At 43.5% G+C, this 23,767-nt stretch overlaps 2 protein-coding genes across 4 annotated transcripts in view; both read right to left on the bottom strand.

Moving 5' to 3' along the window:
* The window catches only part of TBC1D1 (TBC1 domain family member 1), a 224,136-nt gene extending 220,302 nt beyond the window's left edge, over window positions 1-3,834 (bottom strand). For all 3 annotated transcript variants that reach the window (XM_043870715.1, XM_043870716.1, XM_043870717.1), the window contains exon 1: window positions 3,694-3,834. The gene's annotated coding sequence lies outside the window, so the exon portion shown is untranslated. The remainder of the gene's footprint in view (window positions 1-3,693) is intronic.
* Window positions 3,835-19,683: 15,849 nt separating this feature from the next.
* The window catches only part of PGM2 (phosphoglucomutase 2), a 37,942-nt gene continuing 33,858 nt past the window's right edge, over window positions 19,684-23,767 (bottom strand). The window contains exon 14 of the mRNA XM_043871068.1: window positions 19,684-22,075. Coding sequence (XP_043727003.1) covers window positions 21,973-22,075 — 103 coding nt within the window. The 3' untranslated portion in view covers window positions 19,684-21,972. The remainder of the gene's footprint in view (window positions 22,076-23,767) is intronic.

The following is a 23,767-nucleotide window of genomic DNA, read 5'->3' as shown; positions in this document are numbered from 1 at the left end:
TGGACAGAGGAACCTAGAGGGCTACAGTCCATGGGTTTGCAAAGAGTCGGACACGACTGAATGACTGAGCATGCATGCATGCAACCTAAATCTAGTGTCAAGATGATATGCTCAAACTGTAAAGCAAGCCAATATAATTATAGCAGTAAGCAATATACATTGTGTGCTCACTACCAAGCATTCTTCTAAGCACTTTACACGTATAAATTCATTAAGTTTGACAACTTACCCATAAGGTCCCCTCTCTGGAAGTTTAGATTCACTGATTATGTGTGTGTATATATATATGTGTATATGTGTATATATATATACTGTGTTGTTAAATGGGTACATCTTCTTTTTAAGAGCAAAAAATAGCTGCTTCTTATCTCAAAGGAAATAGGCACACTCAAAATTAAACACATCTTTGCTGGTACTAAAACATATTTCCTACATTCTGAACACCTTCACTGAAATCTACGCATCAAGAACATTTCACATGGCCCCAATATGACCAGTCATTTTCTAAACATCTGAAACCTGAACAGGGACACACTGATCTTAAATCTAAGAATCCATCAAATGGAAATCTTGGCTTGAAAATGTCAAAAACCCTGAAAATGGAAAACTTCATGTATTTTGTGAAAAATCTGGTTTAAAAAAATTTTTATTCGAATGTGGAAAGCAAGCAATGAAAATAAAAGTCAGCAAAGGTGTTCATAATCTGTACTGAAAACTTAAATCCTTTACCACCAGAGGGATACAAACCTAACACTCCTTGGTTTCTGAGTGGACTCACAGCCATTTTAATGAACAGATTTTATTTCTCCAGATTTTAATGACCAAGGAAAGAAGGGGGCCTAGAAGGTAAATCAAGTGGGACGAATGAGGCTACTAAATTTGAGAAGAGCAGCACAGCAGACAAGAAAAAGGTCAAAGGAAACTACACCAGGGTACCCACACATGAGCACACCTATGTAAGCCCCCAAGTGGGCTGATACACATGCTAGATCATCTGGAGAACCCGAAGAGTGGAGACTGGAGACCCTCAGACAAACGCTGTGAAGACAGTAAAAGAGCCTGAAGAGTTGTCATTTGGTGAGATAAAATTAAAAGCATATTCAAAGACGGAATCTGCAAGCAGCATCCCCACTCTGGGCACCATCGTGAATGAAAATGCTGGGGAACAGGTTCGCGTCACACTGCCTGCCAGTGGTACATCCCAGAAGCTCCCAGAAGATCTGGGACTGAAAGGCGCCAACCAGCGACAGCTGGCGCTGCCCGGGGGAACAGCTGGTCGCTGCTGTAGCCCTTCTGGTGAAGGCCACCTTCTAGGGTGTCTTCAGGTGACCTTCCTGTGTCCCAGGAAGTAGGACACAGAGACTGTCAACGGCTGGATGATAAGGGAAGTGGGGCAAGCCGAATAATTTCTTCAGAGTTGCCCTTTTCTTCCTCAAACATCTGGTACCATGACAACGTCATATGGGACCAAAGGTCAACACTGACATGGCTGCACCAAACCAGAAATGTGACCACAGACAGAGGAGAAATCTCCAGAGCTCTCATTGGGAAAGGTAAAGGCAGACCAAGCAGAGTTCCATTTGCAAAACTTTATTTTGATGCTAAACTAATATGCTAATAATTTATAACTATACCAGTGAATTTTCCCCGTTTTACTGGTCTGCCAGTGGCTGGACAAGTCCACATAAAGGCATTTATTTTAATGATTGTTTGATGACTTCAGGCACTGCTTTGAGCCACACTTAATCCCTCTTATATTTCTTTGCACTCAATCGATTCTGTGGTCTCAGGATACTGCACTGTCTTCACTTCAGGAAATCTCCCCTAAACATTTCACACAGTGCCCTTTAATTCACAGCTGCACTCACTAGCCACTAGCTCAGGCTTTATCAACAGGATACGATAGAGAAATTTGGAGAGCAAGCACTTTTTATGGCCTTATTTCCCTATACCTTGTTAGAAAAAAAAAAGAGAAGCAGGCAGATTCGAGACTGCCACAGCTTTCCACTTGAAACAACTATAAAATATCTGTTTACAAAAGCAGTCAATCCTATTTTATGCAAACCTTTTCATTTCATGTCCTTATTTCTTAAGACAGTCTCCAAGGTTCCCAGGAAAGAGCTGTTCAGTTCAGTTCAGTCGCTCAGTCACGTCCAACTCTTTGTGACCCCATGGGCTGCAGCATGCCAGGCTTCTCTGTCCATCATCAACTCCCAGAGCTTGCGCAAACTCATGTCCATCCAGTCGGAGCTAAGCAGGAGCCACACCTCCTCCCCAAGGGAGAGAAGCCACCTCAACTCTACAAAATCGTGCAGAACCCAGCTACTTCCGGGATCCCTAACCAAGATGGTAATAGAACATCATGTGTTCAGAAATATACAGAGTTGTCATGCAAGGTGGATTCCCAGCCCCTTAAAACAACTCTCCTGTTCACTCCTCAGGCCAACCCGTCCCACCCACAGCAGGTTCCCAAAGCACAAGGAAATCCAGAGGTGGCCATGCTTCTCCTCCTACCAATCTCATCTCCAGTCTTCAATCTCCTACCAATCTCATCTCCAGTCTTTGGAGGAGAAGGAACTGCAGTTGTCCCAACAAAGGGATTTTTTTTTTTTTTTTTAAATCAAGGACTCTGCAGTTCAGCTTAAGCACAGAGCAAAAGGTTTAGACGTTTGGACTTCTAGAGATAGCTGAGTTTCCTAGATGTGACCTATTTAAGCCAGGTAACTTTTATTAACTTGGCTGTAAAGCAGAAATACTTTATACGCCAATAAAAGGTAATTTTAATAGGTAATTTTAAAATGCTCTTTCAAAGTCTGATTATGTAGTATCGCTAAGTAAAATCACCCAATTATCTAAAAGGAAGAATGAGCGATCTACGAAGTGAATGAATACCCATTAATTCATGCAGGGCACTCAGAATCAAACGGTTTGGTGGGAGGAACAATCATCACTTTCGATTTCTTTTCCTTTTTAAGTAACTTCCAGAGAATAATCTATTTTAAATGAAATAGCCACAGTAAAGCCGCCTCTAGGTGAACTTCAGAGAAAATGACATCTCTTTTAAACACACACACACACACACACACACACACACACACACACCCCTTACACCCACAACAACAACTCGTGGCGAAGTTAGAGGGGTCTCACAATCACAGACAGATCCGGAAGCTGCTAGAAACAATTAAGCAGGGTTTCAAAATGACTGGTACAGGATGTGCCCATAGAAAGAAATGTTGCGCGCGCTGGTGGGGCTGCCAAGCTGCTACTGTGAAGTACCCTGAACTTTTAAAGGGTGGCCTGGGGTCACTCTGACCGCCGTCCCCCTGTTCGGTGGCCTCACAAACACACTAGCCCTAGAGATATTTGGCGGGAGGGGCGAGGACGGAGATGCGAAGACCGAGAGCAGGAGTGGAGGGAGGGCCGAAGGGAGGGTGACTGCTGGAGCTCCCGGGTCGCTCTGAACTTGAAGGTTTCGCTTTCGTCCAACTAGGGGACAACGAGGTGGCAATAAACTTCCTCTCCCGAAACACCCACTGCGCGACAAGGACAGCAGGAACGCCCCCTGGGGTGCCCGAGCCCAGCTTTTCCGCCGGCCCGGGAGTGCAGGGGCCTGCCAGGGGTGGGGGACGGGCGGGATGCCCCGGGAGGAGGCGGCGGGGTGGCGTGGGCGAGGCTCCAGGAAGCGCCTACCTGTGCCGCGGCGCGCTCAGAGCCCGGAGCCCGGCCGGGGCGCGCAGGTGTTCGGGGGTAGCCCGGGGACGGCCTGGGCGGGCGGGGCGCGCATCGTGGCTGGCAGGCTGCTCTCTTCCAGCCGCGGGGACTGGCAGGGCTCCCGCCTCTTCTCCAGTCGGCGGAGGACGCGGCGGGTCCCGCGGCGGCGGCGGCAGCAACAGGCACCGAGGCGCAGGAACGCCGGCGGCGGCAGCGGCGGCGGCGGCGGAGGAGGTGTCTGCGCGCGGCTCGCGTTTCCTCCTCCCTGGCAGGGCGAGCGCGGGGGAGGCGAGGCGAGGGGAGGGCTGAACCGGGATCTCCCAATTCGGTCCCCAGGGACCTAAGACGGGGACGCGATGCCCCCTCCCTCCCCACCGCGCCGTGTGACTCTGCTCGAGCGGCATGGCCGAGACGGGCGAGTCACTCGCGGGCAACAGCTGCTGCAGTGCAGGTCCACCGCCGTCTCCCTCCCCTCCTTGTCTCTCCCTTCCCGGGCGGTCCATCCTCAACCTGCTCCCGGGCAGCCAGCCTCAGCCCCGAGAGGGTGTTGGCGCGTCGCCCCACCCAGCCCCGGAGCAGGGTCTTGGCCAGACGAATACCCTGGGCTCCCGGCACGCGGAACCCCGCGCCTGATTAAGGCCAGCGAGGAGGGATGTGCGGTCCAACCCTGTCCTTAGCAGCCTATTTATAGCAGGTGGCACAGCCGGCCGCGCTCCGGGCCTGCGGGGCTCTCAGCAGGTGGCACCGCCAGCCCGCTCTTCACTGCCCTGCGGTAGCCTCGCCTCCTCTGCACGCTCGCCTCCTCTCCCCGAAATGCACACGGTGAAAACTGCACGGAACACGGGAAGGTGGCCAAGCCTCCTGGAGGCTCTTCCCCACATTACCCCTTCTTCCCGTCCTAGTCAAGGAGAGAATTGAGGCACGGGCATCCTCTGGGGCTGAATCAAGGATTCAAGGAACAGCTGAAGTGTCTTTTCCTATTACACCCGTAAACCCATTTCCGAACAACTGCGGGATGACGCAGGGGCTAGACTGCTTTCCCCCTCCCTGATGGTCCAGAGCGCGCGCGCGCACACACACACCCCCTTTATCTCCCTCCCCCTCCTCCTCCCCCTCCCCCTCTCCCTCTCTCACACACACACCCACACCCCTCCGTGAGCCCACCCTCGAGTCAGATTTGGGGAAGTTAGTTCTCAGCGGCCTTGTAGAGTTTAAGGAGAGACACCAGGGAGATGTAAGACGTCTGAGAAAGCAGGCTCCTAGGGTTAGGAGATGGCAGGGTGCAGAACACAGGCAAACCTCCTGAATCCCTGTCTTACCAGGTAAATTTCACGCCCCAGGGCAGGGACAGGGATCTGAGGAAAGGGGGGAGCTGAGCAGAGAGGGAAAGGTAGGAAGAAGAGGAAGATGGTCTTGGGGTAGATGGAGAGGGGGCTGGGCGGCAACGGAAGGGGGCGACATCCTTCAGGATTTTTTGCTTAGTGTAGCTGCAAGCTGACTTTAGGGAAGTGGCTGAATTTGAGCTGCAAGGTTGGATGTGAACCCACATTCCAGCTCCACCACTCAGTTTGGCTTAGACAAGCTGCTGGACCTCTGGTCTCCTTTCTTTTTACCTGTTAAATGGGACCAACAAACACTTTATAAGAGCCCTGTGAGGATGTAATGGGAAAGTGTATGTAAAGTGGAGCACAGTGGCACATATTGTGGACCTCAAGTAGTGGCAGCAGCTATTGTTACCCTGGCTCAGGATGCAAATACAGGTTGAAGGTTCTCCCCTCCCTCCTCACCTCCTTCTCTCTCCAGGAACAGTGAGTTGCTAGGAGCTGAGGAGGCCTCTGGAGGAGTCTTTTTGATCAGGACTAGCTTATGGTCCCTGATCCCATTCCTCTGGATGCTCACATACAAGGGAGTTATATTTGGGTGGGATACAAATTTTTATCCACAGCTTGATTTAAAACTCATCATACTGGTAACTCTTATTCATTGAGGGGGCTAGTCTATTTGAGGCATTGTGGAAGCCACTTTATATGTATTGTCTCTAATCCTTGCAAAAACTCTGCAGGGCAGAGATGATTAAATCCAGAGGTTAATGCCTCTTGGGGCCACAGAGCTAGTAAGTTCTGGGATCTAGAGCTAAAGCCCCTCGTAACACACTTTCCCTCTGGCCACTGTGTAGCTCTCTTACAGCACTCAGCTCGCTCTTTATTATAGTGCAAATTGCTTGTGTACTTAGCCTCAAATCTTTTTTTTAAAAGATAAGGAATATACACAGATGTATACAATGATTAGAATGTTTACTGGGTTATGCAAATTGTTCTTCATTAGATTATAAGACCAGATACACCAGCGGAGCCTGGTGGGCTACAGTCCATGGGATTGCAAAGAGTCAGACTTGACTGAGCATTCATACATACACACACACACACCAGTTAAACCATATTGCTATGTCTTGGATCACACCATAATTATTTCCCATCTTCATCTCCAACTTACTCATACAGTTCTCATCGCCTCTCCCAGAGTGCTGGATGTCAAGACAGGCACACTCATCCAATTTCATTGACATCCCCAAACTGTCTTTCATACATAACCAGTCAGCTGATGGTTGAAACTATTACCTAACTACCTTGTTCAGGTCAGGATTGGGCACGGCATACAGAGCATCCTGGCCAGATCTCCTTCCATCCTGCCCTTCACTCCCGTTGCTTTTCCTCATTAACTCCCTCTGCCCCCACTCCACCCACACCCGAAGTCCCAGAGCACAGCCAAGCTTCAGTATGTGTAGGCAGCCAGATGGGGTGCTAATCAGGCCCCAAAGGTAGGAAGTGGGAAGGGTGGGGGACAGAGGCAGGCCTAGGCCTCTTGTCTCTCATACTATTCCTTTCCTCCTTGCTACTTAGGTCTAGCAAGGTGTAGCTCAGAGATTTACAACTTAGTGGCAAATAACCATTTCCGTGACCCTATAACCCGAGTTAGGGAAGGATCATAACCTTGTGAGAAGCAGTGATTTCTGTATTACTTTTCCAGTTCCTAGAGTCAGTTACTGCCCTGGGGGTAATCATGAGAGATTTTATAATATCTTTAGCTTCCTGGAGACAGAACTCCCTTTATGATATGTGGTGAAGATTTTCAAATTTTTTTTGTTATAAAGCACTATCTCAGAGAGTAGAGGAGAGCCTGTCATCAACCTCATTGGCACTCGTTTCTAGCAGCTATGGAAGAAATAAAAAAGGGGACTTTGAGACAAACGGTGTTCCTGGGATGGCAGGATAAAGGCTGTTGAACAGGGAGGGTGCATCCACATGCATAGCAGAAAGGCGGGAGGGACCATGCAGCTGTCATCTGCCAATGCCGTCACTCTAGGAGGGAAGCGGCTCCCTCGCCTTGGCACACAGATATGAGACCCCCAGCAGGACCAGGACACCGTCAAGGGAGAGGCCAGGGCCGCGGGGCCTAGGTGATGACAGCAGAGAGCTCTGGGGCCCAGGCTGGTAGTTCTTTGCGTCACCAATCACAAAACTAAGTAGGGAACGGATCAAACACCGTCGGGACTCTGCTTCCAACCCCTGATTCTCCACCTGAAATCCTGCTATGGATCTTCCTGGAGGGACTTCCGCTATAGATTCTTTCCTAATTTAGTCCTTTGCACAGTAATTAGTTGTTCATTGCCGAAGACCAGGAACACTGATATCAGCTTTAAGGTGGCTTCAGAGTTCTAGAAAACTGTGACCCACTGGCACCATTGAATCAAGTGGGAGGCCCTGAGGCCAAAAGAAAACAAAGGCCACTTTACTTCTAAAAAGTTAAGGGAACTATGGGACTTGCCTGAGAGTCCAGTGGTTGAGATTCCATGCTTCCAGTGCAGGGAAGATGGATTTGATCCCTGATCCGGGAACTAAGATCCCACACTCTGTATGTGAAAGTTACTCAGTTGTGTCCGACTCTTTTCGACCCTGTGGACTATATAGTCCGTGGAATTCTCCAGGCTAGAATGCTGGAATGGGTAGCCGTTCCCTTCTCCAGTGGATCTTCCCAACCCAGGAGTTGAAACTGGGACTCCTGCATTGCAGGCAGATTCTTTACCAGCTGGGCTACCAGGGAAGCCACACATGCTATATGGTGTGGCCAAAAAAAATTTTTTTAATAATTAAAAAAAGAAGTAACCATATATAAATCTAGAATGAAAAGCCTTGGATTAATGCAGAAAAGAGACCTTTAATAAAATTACTCCTTATTATTACATCCATCAGTTACTTGTTTAAATGTTTATATTAGTTGGAAATCCAAACTCACTATTGCTATGATATATTTTCACCTAACTCCCAAATATACATAATAAGGTAAGAGTTTTTAACTAGTGAGTCTATTTCCAAAGTTGGTATAAAGGCAAGAAGTTAAGATTATATTGGACAGAACCTGGGATAGTAAGGTGGTCCACTGGGAATGTTGCTCCCACTGATCAGTGGTGGCTCCCCAGAACTTCTGGTGGAGAAGGTTTCTGAGGCGAGTCTGAGTTCAGCGGGAACAGCTCTTCAATGGTGAAGCAGGATCTGCCTGGAGCTGGGAGGAGCACCAACGCTGGGTAACTGGCCAATCCTGCCAACCTGATGCATGACTGTTAGCATCTAAACAGGATGACAGTCATGCCCAAGTATCTTTATTAACTGTAAGAAACAGTCTTGAAGTCAAGATTGAAGAGTACCTCATGTTGGCTTGCCTATAAGGGCCTTGAAATTGCCTTCTCAAAGGCATGAGAATGAGTAAAACATAGTGGAGTAAAAAAGTAAATGAAACGAACAGATAACCAAAGTAGATTTTGAAATTTCACCTATTAAAATAAACAAAAATGTTACTGTGCTTGAGAACTCATGTTTGCAGTGGACGAGACGGCATAAACCCGCGCGCTACGTGCTAGAGCCCCGGCGTGGCTGCCGGGAGAGCCTCGTCTCCTTTTATAGACAAAGCAGCTAGAACTCTGGGCACTGGTTCCACTTCCCTTTTCAGCTCCCGCTCCTACTTGTTAAATCATTGCTCTTCACAAGCAGCTGCCCCACCCCACGAATCTCTCTGACTGTATCCAGTGTTTCCTGGGGCTTCCCTCTTCCCACCTGCCCTGGGCCATCAAGCACAAAGCCAAGCAACTGTTCAACAGCATGTCACCTTTCGTTGTATCTACATTTGTCTAAGTCTCTGAGAATCTCTCTGTAAATTGTCAGCGTTATGGATCTCAGGGATGTTACCCAGACTGGTGAGATAACTGAAATTCCAGCACCGTGCGATCCCCCCCTCCACTTCATTGGATCCCAAATACCATTCTGACCTTGCTGGTACCTGATGTGTAATCTCATCTAGAAAATGCAGCAGCCAGCTAACTGGTCCCCTTGCTGCTGCCCTTGCCACCCTACAGTCTCTTCTCAGTATAGCAGCCAAGTGAATCTGTTAAAATATTAGTTGAGCCGTGTTACTGCTCTACCTAGAATCCTCCCACGGCTTCCCAGAACTCCCAGAGTAAAAGCCAAAGTCCTTATAATGGTTTAGGGAGCCTTTGGAATCCTCCCCTCTCTCCAACCCTACACCACTACCTCTGATTTTATGGTCTGCTACCAGTCTTGGTTCACTCTGCTCAAGCCATTTTGGCCTTGCTGCTGCTCAGACCTGTCAGGGACAGTCCTGCCACCAAGGCTTCGCACTCACTATTCCCTCTGCTAGTCATGCTTTTCCCTTAAATGTTCACATTGCCCCCCTACTTACTTCACTTTCTTTCACCTTTGCTTAAATACTACCTACTTGGGACTTCCTACATGGTCCAGTAGTTAAGAATCCGCTTTCCAATGCAGGGGATGTTGATTCGATCCCTAGTTGGGGAACTAAGATCCCACAAGCCCGGAGACAACTGTTCACAGAAAGAACATAAAAAGATCCCATGTGCTGCAATGAAGACCTGATGCCCCCAAATAAAGTACATAAATAGTTTTTTAAGTTTTCTTAAAAAATGAATACCACCTTCTCCATGAGACCTTCTCTGACCAACCTTTTGAAAATAGAAGCACACTTCTTATCCTATTTTATATTTCTTCAGAGCACTTATCACCCTCTGATATACTGTATTAGTCACTTGTATTTCTTATTTGTCATCTGTTTCCACCTGGCTCCCCCACTATGTGGGCAGAAAATTTTCCCTGTTTTGTTCATAGCTGTATCTCCAGTGCATAGAAGGGAGCTTAGCACATAGTGGGAATTCAATAAATATATGCAGAGTGGATGCAGATAGCTTGTAACACGTGACATTTGTGAGCTCCTGCATATCTATAGAATACTTCCTTAGGTTAGAAACTTTTCCAGGTTCCCTCTGTTTATCCCTTGCACCCTCACTAAGTTTGTCAGCTGTCCTAAGAGGCATGTCATTCCTCTCCCAAAGTGAGCTGATTGTTAAAGCATGTGACTCCTTGTTTAATCATCAACACAGGATCGGATTTCCAGATACACGGCACAAGGATTGCAAGGCCTTGGAACAGCTGAGAACTCATCCACATTCAATGTTTGTCAAAAATTTAGTTAAGAAGAAGATCATTTTGGAAAACTTTCTGAAAGATACAGTCCATTGGCCCTCTAAAATCTGTATCCCCTAAAATCAGTTCCTATCTCAGATCAACCCAAATGAAGAGTAGTTACCTGGACTATATCCAGGAAAATTTCTTTTATGGAATTGTATTTTGGCATGACCCCATTTGCCCATATTAGGGCAATACATTTTATAAAAAGTGCCTTTTTCAGTCTGAGATATTGGTTTTTTAAAAAATAAGTACTTATTTTTTACTTATTTGGCTGCACCAGGTCTTGCAGTATGTGGGATTTAGTTCCCCGCCCAGGATTCAAACACGGGCCCCCTGCATTGGGAATGTGGAGTCTTAGCCACTGGATCACCAGGAAAGTCCCTGAAATATTTCAATGCCTCACATGATATCCTTTCAAGGAGAATCCAGGAAGTATTTTCTCTCAAGACTCTACCGGAAATAACTGTTCTTTTTTGAGTGACTAGTTTTATCTTCATCCCTGGCCTGAAATGGGCTCAAGAGGTTCATTGCTTGGCAGGTATTCAGGTTATTTTGTATTAAGTCACAAGTACCCATTCTAAGCCCTTGGCAGTTTGTGCCAACTTTCATCCATCTAAGACAAAATATGAATAACAGTGTATAATTTCATAAGATTCAACCGGGCTGTCCTGAGGTCACATTGTTCCCACTTTGTAGGTATTAACAAAAGAAAGTCTTTGTTTAATGAAATGATGGTGAGCATCAATGGTAGGAGTTTTTGTTTGCTTGATTTAGTTTTGTTTTTTGATGTCTTTACCTGGTAAAAGAAAATGATAGCATGCTTCGTCAGTTCCCAGTCTGCGGGAGAATTTTCCTGGTTCAGAAAATCCAAAGTCTTAGAAGCACTGGTTTTCTACCTTACTCCTAGTTTCATTCAGCTTCACCTACTTTCTCTTCCTTTAGTCCCATTTTCTTATTTACTTACTGTTAAATTTTCTCTTGCCTTACATGCATTTAAGCCCCCTCCAGGCATTTCTGGAATCTAGCAGGCATGAATGAATATATGAGTGAATGAGTGAATGAAAGACCAGGCAAAGGACATATCAACCCGCTTGGCTCAGCCTACAGCTCCACACTGTGCCAAATGCTTTCCCTCATCATCACCTGGCATGTTATTTGCAAGGGCATAGTGCTTTGTAATTGACATCTTATCTTATTAATCTTCTCAGTAGCCCTCAAAGGTAAGTGTTATTTCCCCCCTTTCCCTCATTATATATAATACATGAAGAGATTTAGACTTAGAACATTTGAATTTTCCTAAGGCAGAAAGCTGTCGGAGAAAAATTGGAATTTTAACCTAGATGTTCTACCTCCAATTTTAATTTTCTTCCTCTGTACCATACTGTTGTCATTGTTCAGTCACTAAGTTATGTCTGACTCTTTATCACCCTGGCAGAGTAGCCTGTCAAGCTCCTCTGTCCATGGGATTTCCCAGACAAGAATACTGGAGTGGGTTGCCATTTCTTTCTCCAGGGGATCTTCCTGACCCAGGGATTGAACCTGAGTCTCCTGTATTGCAGGCAGATTCTTTACTGCTGAGCCACTGGGGAAAACCCCATACAATTTTACTGGCTTTTAAGTGACTGTTTTTGAGGGCAGTAGTGTACAAGAGTTGTGTGGTTTAAGAAGACGTAAGGAGAGTCTGGTTATTTCCCTGGCTTTCAGAGTGACCTTCCTGGATGAAAGATGCTCAGTGGGAGGACTGGGCTTCTGCTGGGCTCTTCTGGCCTCTTCCCTTTAGCTTGGGGGAATGTCCACTGACCTGAGTCAGGGCTTCCCCTGATCAGTGCATATTGAAGAAATGTGATGCAGAGTAGTCTGCTTTTGATCACTTTTCCCCCTCTTGCCTAGTAATTCCTATTGTGCAACACCATTATAGTGGGAGCTTGCTTCATCACTTGGTAATTTCCTTTAACAGTAGGGCCGAACCAGAGACATTCAGCCCTCTTCTCGTTTTCCTGTTGCTAAATATAAAATGTAAGATGAAGTTCTCCTGTTATTCAAAGGAAAGGAACTTGAGTCCTTAAAATTGAAGCTTAGAGAAAAAAATTAAGAGGGAGTTAGAATTTACCAAGATGCCAAGATTGGCAGGTATGTGCCACAAAAGGCTTAGAAGGATCAGCCAGCAGAGGGATTTGTTCATTAGTGAGTCTTTCTCTGGACTTGGGCTAGGCCCTGAAGTGATATAAGCAAATATGAGATACCGTCCCTGTCTTCAGGACCCTTATTCTCTTCTAATTCATGGTCAACAAACTTTCTTGAAAGCCCATTTAGTAACTACCTTAGCCTTTGCAGGCTATTCCTTCTCTGTCCTAGCTTTCAACTTAATCATTGTGTCATAGTGCAAAGGTAGTCATAACAACATGTAAGCAAATGAGTATCGTTGTGTTCTAGTGAGTAAGGGCACTGCCATTGGAATTGCATGAATTTTTACCTATAGGAACTATTATTCTTAAAACATTTTTTCCCAATCATTTAAAAATGTAAGAATTACTATATCAAACTAAAAATTCCCTCAAAGGAAACCATCAACAAAACGAAAATTCCGCCTATGAGATGGGGAAACATTTGCAAACCACATATCGGGTAAGGGCTTTATATGTGCTTCATTATTAGCATACTGAATAATAAAATCTGACCACCGGTCGAATAGGGTCTAATAACTACCATGATTTTGTAGTGATGAGTATGAATGATAGCCTGAGATACCTGTGACAGATGAAATGTAAAACATGGGTGATTTCTATTGATGACAGAGTCGCAGGGCCTGATGACACTGTTGTGGTTTGTTGCCTTCATTTATAATTAGAAGAAAACCTAAATCTTGGTCAGAACTTCTCGAAGTAATTTAAAAAATATTTCCTGTTTGCTGTCCAAGTTCACTGATTCTCTGCATTCTATGCACAGAATCACTGGAGAAACTTTGACCTCAGGTTGACAGTTCTTGGGAAGTCAAAGAGAATGTGGGGAAATGGGGAAGTAAGAAAGAAGGCCCTAGCTTTGAGAACACAGTTTTAATAGAGACGAGAAGACAAGGGAAATTTGAAGGGCATTGTTTCAGCAATGTTGGTTCCCCAAATGTCTCCCAAATGCAAGGGCGGGGAGAGGCTGCAGAATGAGGCCAGACAGGCTGATTCAGTGGCTGTTGCCTTGAGTCACTCATTTTTGAGGTGGTTTCATATGAAGCAAAGGCTAACTAATGCAGGGGGTAATGTATTTTCCAAATTTATATTTCCTGGCAATTTTCCACATTCCACGAGTTCTCCAAGATTAATACACTGTGTGTTAAGATAACATCTACAACTATTCTTAGTTTCGAGCTGTATTTTCTTAGTGTCATGTTACCCATCCTGGGCTTCAAAAATTCATTTGCACTTGGCATGCTGCAAGATCACACGTGGACCTCAATGTCTACTGTTTCACAATTCATTTCTTCCTATAACCAGTGACAAGACTCCACAAATAGATGTTAAATTTCCCTTTAACTTTCCACAACCACAGAAGTTTCTTTACGTCTGAATGTTCTTCTGAAGCAAGACCCCATTCTTGTCACAGTGATCAGCCACAGGCAGCCATGGATCACCGCCTAGCTTTGTAAACTTAGACAAATTACTTAACTATTTTGGTTCTCAGTGTTTCCACCTACGAGATGAGAATAAAAATAACTGTATTTACCTTACAATGTTGTCAACAGAATTCATGAGTTAGCAAAGGGCTTTCCAGTTGGTGTAATATGGGAAATGCAAGGTTTGATCCCCAGGTTGGGAAGATCCCCTGGAGTAGGAAATGGCAATCTGTTCCAGTATCCTTGCCTGGAAAATTCCATGGACAGAGGAGCCTGGCGGGTTATAGTCCATGGGGTCACAAAGAGTTGGATACGCCTGAGCACAGCACATAGCTCAAAAATGAAGTACTTAGGATCTGGTGTGTAGCGGCGCTGCCATATTGTTACATTTCAGTGCTCCAGTTTCTCTGCTTCATCTTCCTGTCTGGACTTATCAGTTTTCTTTCCTCTTTCATCTCTCTGTAGGGAGAACAGGATACTAACCTAATAGTCTATTTCAAGTAACCCCAATCTTTTTGGAAATTCAGACTCCAGGAATTCAGCATTTACGCTGCTTCAGAAGCAGTGTAATGATTGCTATAAAGAAAAAGTCAGAAACATTTTTCCGTTTTAAATGGTCAAAGTTTTTCCAGCCAGGACTGGAAAGTGTCTTCAAAGCCAGTAACATTTTTCAAGTTAAAATTTTACAACTTAAAAGTCTTTCAAAATTCCGTTGGGCCCTGTTCTCCCTTAATGAGGTTTCGCTGGGTGGTAGTGGGGTGGGCCACTACCCACTACCCACTGCCCAGTGCCCACTGCCCACTGCCCACTACCCACTGCCCACTACCCACCCGGGCTGGGCCAGTTCTGGCAGCGTGTGGAGCGAGCAGGCGTGCAGGAGGTTCACAACTCAAATGGACATTAGTGCTAGATAAAATGGAACAAAATGCTTTTAAATGTATAGTTGAATTCTAAATAAAATACATCTCCTACATGTTAAAAAAATTTTTCCTCCATAAACTGAGAAAACCAGAAAGCGACCCCTGGAGACCTATGGCCTGAGGGAGGTATGAGACCAGGTGTGGGTCTCGGGGGCTGGGGTATAACATATCACATACACGAACACACGCACACACACCACACATGGCTGCTTGGAAATGTGGCCCTGGACTGGTAGGAGGCAGGGAGGTGGAACTGACCCAGTTGTTTTGTTTTTTATTTTTTCTCCCCTAATAGTTTTATTGGGTCCTTTTTTCTAGTTTCTTGTTCCTATTCATGGTATCCTATCTTAATCCCAGTGCCCAAGACATCTGTAAAGGACTGTGCCTCTGTGAAAAGGAAACCAGAAAAAGAATGTACTCTCTGGTCCAGAATCAGAGAAGCATGTAGTTTGCTTGAGACACTGGGTAGAGATTGGAGATTGGCTGGGGATCACTTGTGAGGAGAGTGGGTTCTTCATCAAAATTCAAAATCTGTGTCACATGAGTGTATAAAATGGATTTATGCTTACAAGTTTGTGTAGGATTCAAAGTTAATAAAAGTAACATAAAAACTCATCACCAATTTTGTTAGAAGAGTTACAAATATCTTCTCCCAAACTGTGGGTTGTCTTTTAATTCTATTTATAATGGCTCTTATTATATGAATGTGGTTGACTCTCTTGCTTTATGGTTTGGGTTTTTAATGCCTCCTTTAAGAAATCCTTCTCTACCGTGATATCATAGAGACAATCTCCTACAATTGGTTTCTTCTAAAATTTTTTTTTAGCCTGCAACAGGTAGTTTTTTAAAAAAAATATTTATTTAATTGAAGTATAGTTGATTTACAATGTTGTGAATTTCTTCTCAGAATTTTAAAAGTGTTCACATTTAGATCTTGAATCCAACTACGATTTACTTTTCCATATGGCTTTGGATATGGTTTGAGGTAGGGATCTAATTTTAGTTTTTCCAACTGAATAGTTAATTGTTGCAGAGTTTTTAACTCAATAGTTTCTCCCTTACAGATAGACTTATGATGCCATGTTGGTCATATACCAATTTCTCCTACATACATGTGATTATGTGCTATTTCCTTCCATTGGTTTATCTGTTCATCTCTCTGCCAAATTTATCACTGTATCTTTATAATAAATCCTAATATTTGGTAGTACAACTTCCCTCTTCTTATTGTTATGAACTGTGAAGAGTCTGAGAATTTATCTGTTTGCAGGCTAATGAGTTAGCCTGTCACTGATTCATGGACACAAGTAGAAGACATGTGAGGCTGCTGAGTCAGAGGCAAAGGACTGTATTGCTCACAGCACAGAAGGCAGCATAAGCTTTACATTCACCTCGGTTACCCTTGTCCCCAAGTTCCACAAAAATCAAACCTGAATCAGATCAGGCTTCTCCATCTTCCATACCACCTTACCTGACCTGCAGGGCACAGTGAAACATGTTACACACACGATGAGGAGGCAGTTAGTGAAATTCACAATGTGGGAAACCCTATGGGACAAATCATTCCGTTTGGAATAAATTTAAAAAGAAAAAAAGGTGAAGAATTTACAAATTAAAAGATATTTTAAGAGACGTGTTAACCAAATGCAGGAAGTGGATACTATCTGAACCCTGATTCCAACAAAGAGAGGCTTTCCTGGTGGCTCAGATGGTAAAGAATCTGCCTGTAGGGCAGGAAACGGGTTCAACCCCTGGGTCAGGAAGATCCCCTGGAGAAGGGAATGGCTACCCACTCCAGTATTCTTGCCTGGAGAACTCCACTGACAGAGGAGACTCGTGGGCTACTATAGTCCATGGGGTTGCAAGGAGTCAGACACAACTAAGAGAATAACATACTTTTTTTTTCCCCAGCAAAGACTAAACAGCACATATGAGACAAATGACAGGGTTAGAACATTGACTATGTAATTGATGACGTTAAGGAGTTGTAAACATTTTAAAGTGTAACAGAGTAATATGGTGGTATGTGTGTGTGTGCATGTGTGAGTCAGTATGTCCTTATCTTTTATAGATATATACTGAAATAATTACAAAGATAGGTCTGGGATCTGCTTCAGAATTGTCCTGTAGAGAGATAGGGCAAGAGGGAGACTTCAGTGTAATGGGATTGGCCATGATTTGCTACAGCTGGGTGATGGGCACTGGGAGGCTCCTTGTATGATTCTTCGTACACATTTGAAATTTTCATAAGTTTAAAAGGGAAAGGGGGCAAGTCACAGGTTAAAATCCCCAAAGACTCCAGGCAGGTATTTTGAGGTGGCTGTGTACAGATTAGACTGGAGGAAGGACATCTGAGGAACTAACTGAAGAGGAAAAACAGATTTGGAGTTGGGCTACACTGATGTAATTTGAGGGCATTGCAGATGGTGACTGCAGCCATGAAATTGAAAGACGCTTACTCCTTGGAAGGAAAGTTATGACCAACCTAGACAGCATATTAAAAAGCAGAGACATTACTTTGCCAACAAAGGTCTGTCTGGTCAAGGCTATGGTTTTTCCAGTGGTCATGTATGGATGTGACAGTTGAACTGCAAAGAAAGCTGAGCGCCGAAAAATTGATGCTTTTGAACTGTGGTGTTGGAGAAGAGTCTTGAGAGTCCCTTGGACTGCAAGGAGATCCAACCAGTCCATCCTAAAGGAGATCAGTCCTGGGTGTTCATTGGAAGGACTGATGCTGAAGCTGAAACTCCAGAACTTTGGCCACCTGATGCGAAGAGTTGACTCATTGGAAAAGACCCTGATGCTGGGAGGGATTGGGGGCAGGAGGAGAAGGGGACAACAGAGGATGAGATGGCTGGATGGCATCACCAACTTGATGGGCATGGGTTTGAGTAAACTCTGGGAGTTGGTTATGGACAGGGAGGCCTGGCGCTCTGCGGTCCATGGGGTCGCAAAGAGTCAGACACGACTGAGTGACTGAACTGAACTGAACTGAGTAGGAAAGCCCAAGGAGGCAGGCGGTAATATGGGATTGGAACTTGGGAGAAGTCTGTAGTCCTGCACTTAGAACAATGACAGCCTTGAGCATAAAGGCACTTTCAGAGGGCAGAGAATGGATGATTCCACCTCAGGGAATAAACCGACTTAGGGTTCAGAGGGAAAAATAAGGAAGCCTGCTGGACCAGGAAAGAATTTATCTCAAGTTAGCTCAAGCCTCCACCTAAAGTTTACTTTTGTTTTAGGAACACTTATCAGCTATGGAGCTACATTTCATTCTTGCCACCTAGAGATTTATGGAAAATAGCTAAGGTGAAATAGTTCAGAACAATGTACTTGAAAGACACAATCAGGTCCCTTCATCTCTGTAAACTGCAAGCGTAACTTCCCTTTGGAAGTTGCACAACGCTACTTTGAAATGGTTTCAAATGATTATTTGACCTGGAGCCAAGTCTTGGCTCTGGGTGCCTGAGTCCGTTATGGACAGGTTCGCGGCAAACACCGAAAGTGGCTTTCATTGGACACAAATGGGAAGTGGCCACTGTTTCGAAAACTTTAATTTCAAGGACCTGCACAAGTAAGCCAGGCCAGGAGGAACTAGATTCCCCAACACTGCTCTCCACCCTGGTCACCACGTGCTCATGTTGGAGGGCCTCATCTCTCCAGACAGCTATCTTTCTCCTCCAGTGAATCTGAGTAGTTACTGCCCTGTGCTTACATGGGGAAGTCTCTAGAAGGAGCGTTATTTTAATTCTTGCTTCCCATCTGCCTAGAGAGTGTGACATCTTGCTTTCAATGGTTGAGTTACTCAACACAAAGTGTGTTGGTAGCAAGAACAGGACAGAGGGATGATGCAGGGAAATGGCACGCAAACAGCCCCCCAGAGTCAAATTATTTTGAGCAAAAATGTTAGGAGTTCGAATTTGACGTTTTTGAAAAAGACAAGGCCAAAGGGGGATATCACAGAACTGCCTGCCCATAATTCAAACCCTTGACTACTACATGCAGCAATCACATGTGTCCATATGAATTTCCTCGGCTAGACTACTTGAGGTCACAAATGCAAGTTTATTATCACGATCCAGAAGAGTGCCTGGCTCATAGCAAAATTAAAGCATGACTCAATTAGTGAACATATAATGAATACACAAATAGCTCTGAGGAAGTAGAAATTATAAACACGATTTAGATGCCATCCTCTCAAAATTTCTTTAAAGTAGCACACATGCATTTGATTCATTACTTAAGTATTTCTTTTTAAAACCATGTTTCCAGTGTCAAGAAATAATAACACTTTCCTTTAATAGCATGATAATAGAATTAAATCGATGAGACAAATTAATGAGAGGTAATGACAATGCTTCTTATGGGAGAGAAGAATAAAGGTCTCTATTTCAGAAACACCACAAAGAAAAAAACCAAAACAGTTGGCCTGCATTTCCTCTGACAAGTCAGACTTTCGGACTTCACTTGGATTTGTTCTTTCCAGGAATCAAGAGAAGGCGACTGCCATCCCTATATCAAATCGTACCGTCTTCCCCAAGCAGGCTCAGCTAGAAGGCAGAGGGGGCTGCCGGACAGCGCTCAGCCCCCATTTCTGCCTTCCACCCCTGCAGAGCATGCCGGTGTTTCCTGACATCTGCATGTCACCCATTTCTACCTTCCTCAAACCCAATTTCAGCACCCCAACCCTCCCTCCAGGCTGTAAGGTTAGGCGGGATAGGAACCCAAGGCTGCCTGTCTCTGTGGTACAAAATGTTTCCCCCCATCTCAGACGTTAGTTCTTTTAAGAGGGCTAGTTAAGCATTCTGCCAAAGAGAACTGCTGACAATTTATGATTGCTGATGGTGCCCTTAATGGATTTTTATATAAAGACCTGCAGCATGAAATGACCTCAGAGACCATTTAGTAAAATCTCTTTATTTTAAAAATGACAAAATTATCACCCCAAGTCCATAGTTTACATTAGTATTCACTCTTGGTTTTGTACATTCTATGGATTAGGACAAATGTATGTATAATGACATGTATTCACTATTACAGTATCATAGAGAAAAAATTTTTTACTGCCATAAAAATCCTCTGTGCTCTGCCTACTTATTCCTCACTCCTTCACTGATCTTTTTCTTGTTTCCACAGTTCAGATGATAATGATGCATTAATCTAGGTTCATCGATAGTAACAAATGTACCACTCTGGTGGGGGGTGTTGAGGATGGGGGAGGCTGGCATATGTCGGGGCAGGGTGGGTATGAGACATCTCTGTATCTTCCTCTCAATTTTTCTGTGAACCTAGAACTGCCCTAAAAAAAAATAAAGTTGTAAATAATAACAAAATGGAGGCTTTGGGAGGCTAAGTGACCTGATCACGGTCACAGAGCTGGTTCCCAGTGAACCAAGACTAGAATGCAGGGGCCTTATGTTGCAAGTTTTATGCCCCGCACATTGCTATCTTGCATCCCACAGTAACAAGAAAAAGTCAAGAGATACTTGGAAAGAGAGGAGGATCTCCTCTAGGTCCAAATGAATCACCCACTCCCTGCTCATGGGGAGAAGTGGGGCAGGTACTGAAATGTACATCTGGCTTCTGCCTTCACCCCCCAGCCCACCACAACTAGGCCCCCAGCACCTCCACACTTCTCCTCTTGCTGTCCTCTGTGCCTGGAAGACTTCCTTCTCCATCTTCAGCGGCTACTTGCTCCTGAAGGTGAAGCTTCCTCTGGGCAGAATGAATTCCTTTCTCACAATTTTCAACTCTGAGTACTTTGCAAATAACTCAGCCATAGAATGAGTAAATACTGTAATCAGTAGTTGCGTATTAGCTCTCCAATTAGACCCTGAGATCACTTAAGCAGGACTAGATCTTAAATTACCTTCCAATTTCCAGAGACAAGCTCTGTGATGGAGTACCATTTATGTGCTCAGATCTAAAATTTCTTTTTTCCAGAGTACAGTTTAAGACTAGAAAACATTATCAAACAAAAATAAATATTGCATCTACAATGAAGCAGCTGATAGAATATATGGAATATTGTACTTTAAAAGTGCTGGTAGGTGACAAACTATATTATTATGAGGATATACAGATATTCTTTCCTTCACATTGGAAACATGATTGACAATAGACCTGTAATTTTTCATTGTTCTGAAACTTCTAATAACCATTTAAGTTAAGAATAATAGGCAATCATTTGCTTTAAAAATAAAAAAATCACACAAAATATATAAAGTATATAAAGAACAGTTTGGTCCTTGGTCATGGTACTTGCTGGGAGTCATTTGGAAGGTTATAAGGCCATCAGTGATAAGGAGACACAGATCAAATAATGAACCTGGAAACGTCTGGTTTTAGATTGTGATCACATAAAAACAAGGCAAAAAAAAAAAATCAAGGTCAGTCACGAAGTTATTGCTTATAATCCTTGCTACTTTAGTACCAAGATTACATTTAAATGTACTAAAGCAAAAAAAAAAAATTACAGTAATCTACTTTGCAAGTGTCAAATAACCAACTGTTTGATTCAAGATTTAAAATAAGGAAATGAACACACACCACACAAAGATGGTTAAGCTGTTTTTTCCTACCACCTACACAATGTATAATGGTGCATAATTAGAAATAAAGTTTTAGGTCAAAAAACTTCACCTTTTTAAAGTATCTTTTGTTCAACTTTATAGGTTCCCGTGATTTGTATTTTCCCTAAAACACAACATTTGCTCTGTTCATTTATAAGGACTTGACAGAAATGCAAATATATACATATATAAAAGTGGCTAACTTAGATATGACAGCCCAGAATTTAGTAACTGTATAGGCTTTATGGCTGTTTCACTTACATATAAAATGAACTTGAGAGGACAAACATAATTGGTATTTATTCTAATGAAAGCTTATTAATCACAACATGTTTTTTGAAGGTTAATTATTTTTAAAACCTTCATTTTTTAAATTCAGATGATGTCCAGGCTCAGCCTTTTAAAAGGAATGTTGGTTTGTTAGATTGGGCCATCTTTCTTTATTTCCCTTCAAATTCAAACATAAAATAAGGAGGAATGCAGGTCTATTAAAAAAAAAAATTACTTTTAGCAATACTTTAAATTATTTGGCCCTCAAAAACATTGCTTAAGAAATCAAGTTCAGCTTAGTTGTAGGTAAATGTAATTATGCCCGAGGCTGGGATGGTTTACTCTCCTTTTGGCTGGAGGTTATACTTTTGTGGCTGGAAAAAATGCTCTTCAATAGCACTAACTAGTTCATCTAGTTCTTTCTTCAGCTGCTCGGGATCACTGCAAAATAAGGGGGAAAAAAATTCCAAGTCAGTGGATCATTCTGGAACATGTTTTAAAAACTCCCAACATCAAGCAACATTGATATTTACTCTTAAGTGAAGAGTTAAATCAGACAGAACTCCAGTTACTTAAGCATGGGAACACATCTGTGGCGTGGATAAAAAGCCCATGAGACAATATTCATTATTTTCCCCAAAGGCTTCCCCAAGGTCTCTACTATAAACAAAACCACCCCTTTGCACTTCTCATAAGATTTTTTTTTTTGGCCATGTGAGGCATGTGGGATCTTAGTTCCCTGACCAAGGATTGAACCCCTGCCCTCTGCACTGGAAGTGCAGAGTCTTAACCACTGGGCCACCAGGGAAGTCCCATAAGAATTTTCAAAACACACAATCTGTAGCCTAGCGTCCCTAAAAGTTCTGCAGAGTCCAAACCTAACAGTGCAGAGAAAACTTTCATGACTCCAGTTGTCAATAAATCCCATTGAGCTATTATAGATATCTCCTGCAAGTCCTTGGTCTTGCAGGACATGCATGTTCCTGATCCTGTCTGTCTTCAAACTACTGGGGGCGTGGCTGAAGCCTCATGTGTAAGGCCTTCCCAGGATGGAAGAGATGGGGAGCCTCCTAGTGGGCCTGCTGGTCACTCACCAGGAACTCAGACCCCCTGTTTATCTTTTTAATTTTACTTTGGGAACAAAAAGGTCACAACTAAAGTATAAACAAAAATCTAGGGAACTAGATCTCTTTAACGAAATCAAGATTTTAAGCATGTGAAAAATATTCATTTATGTGCAAACAACTGGAGGGTTGATTAACAGATAAAACAGACTTATAATTAGACATGTGTCTAATTTATGTGTCAGGCTTATGTATCAGGCTACTAGCTGATGTGAGTTACTGTACTTAAAACCAAGGAGTTCAATAAAAAAGAATTTAAATCTCTCAATTCAAACTTTTAACACTTTATACTTGACCATCTTGAACAAAATGGGCAATCTTTGTAATTAGTTAAGATCATTCTTGCATTGCAACAGTTAACCAGTACAACTAAAACAATCCATTTTATTACAGACAGTAATTCTGGTTCTATTGCTTACTAGCTCTGTGCCCTTGGGCAAGTGACTTGACCTTTCAAAGGCCCAGATTTCTCACTTGTAAAACTGAAATAAAGACTATCTTCTCAAGAGAGTTGTTGTATAGATTGAGATAAATTATATAAAGCAATTAGCACCACCTGGCCCAAAAACCTCAATAGATGTAGCTATCATTGTAATTATTTTTATCCCCATTGGTAACATATAAAGTAATTATGCTTCATAAATATATATGAATTACACAAGTCTTTTTTTCCTTCTCCAAAAATGTGCTTTGAGGAAAATAACAGTTCTCAGGAAGGCACACTCACTAATGATTACTGTGTTTTTTTAAAAAAAAACAATATCCATTAAACTAAAACTCATCGATGAATTTAATTTACCATGTACCTCCTGCTGGTTTTGTTTATGTTAGAACCCTGCTTGGCATAATTATGACCTAATTTTTGAGACAGTAAGGGAGGGTCTTTGTTCTTAGCAGATGAGTATTAAAGTCTGTGACTTATTTTCAAATGGCTGAGAAAAATGAGAGCAAATATTGCCAAACATTAGCAACTGCTGAGACTAGGCTGGGGTAGGCAAACTATGGCTTT

The sequence above is a fragment of the Cervus elaphus genome, chromosome 17 (genome assembly GCF_910594005.1).
Source record: "Cervus elaphus chromosome 17, mCerEla1.1, whole genome shotgun sequence".
NCBI lineage: Eukaryota > Metazoa > Chordata > Mammalia > Artiodactyla > Cervidae > Cervus > Cervus elaphus.
The sequence above is the reverse complement of the archived record's forward strand: the minus strand, read 5'-3'. Positions and strand labels throughout refer to the sequence as shown.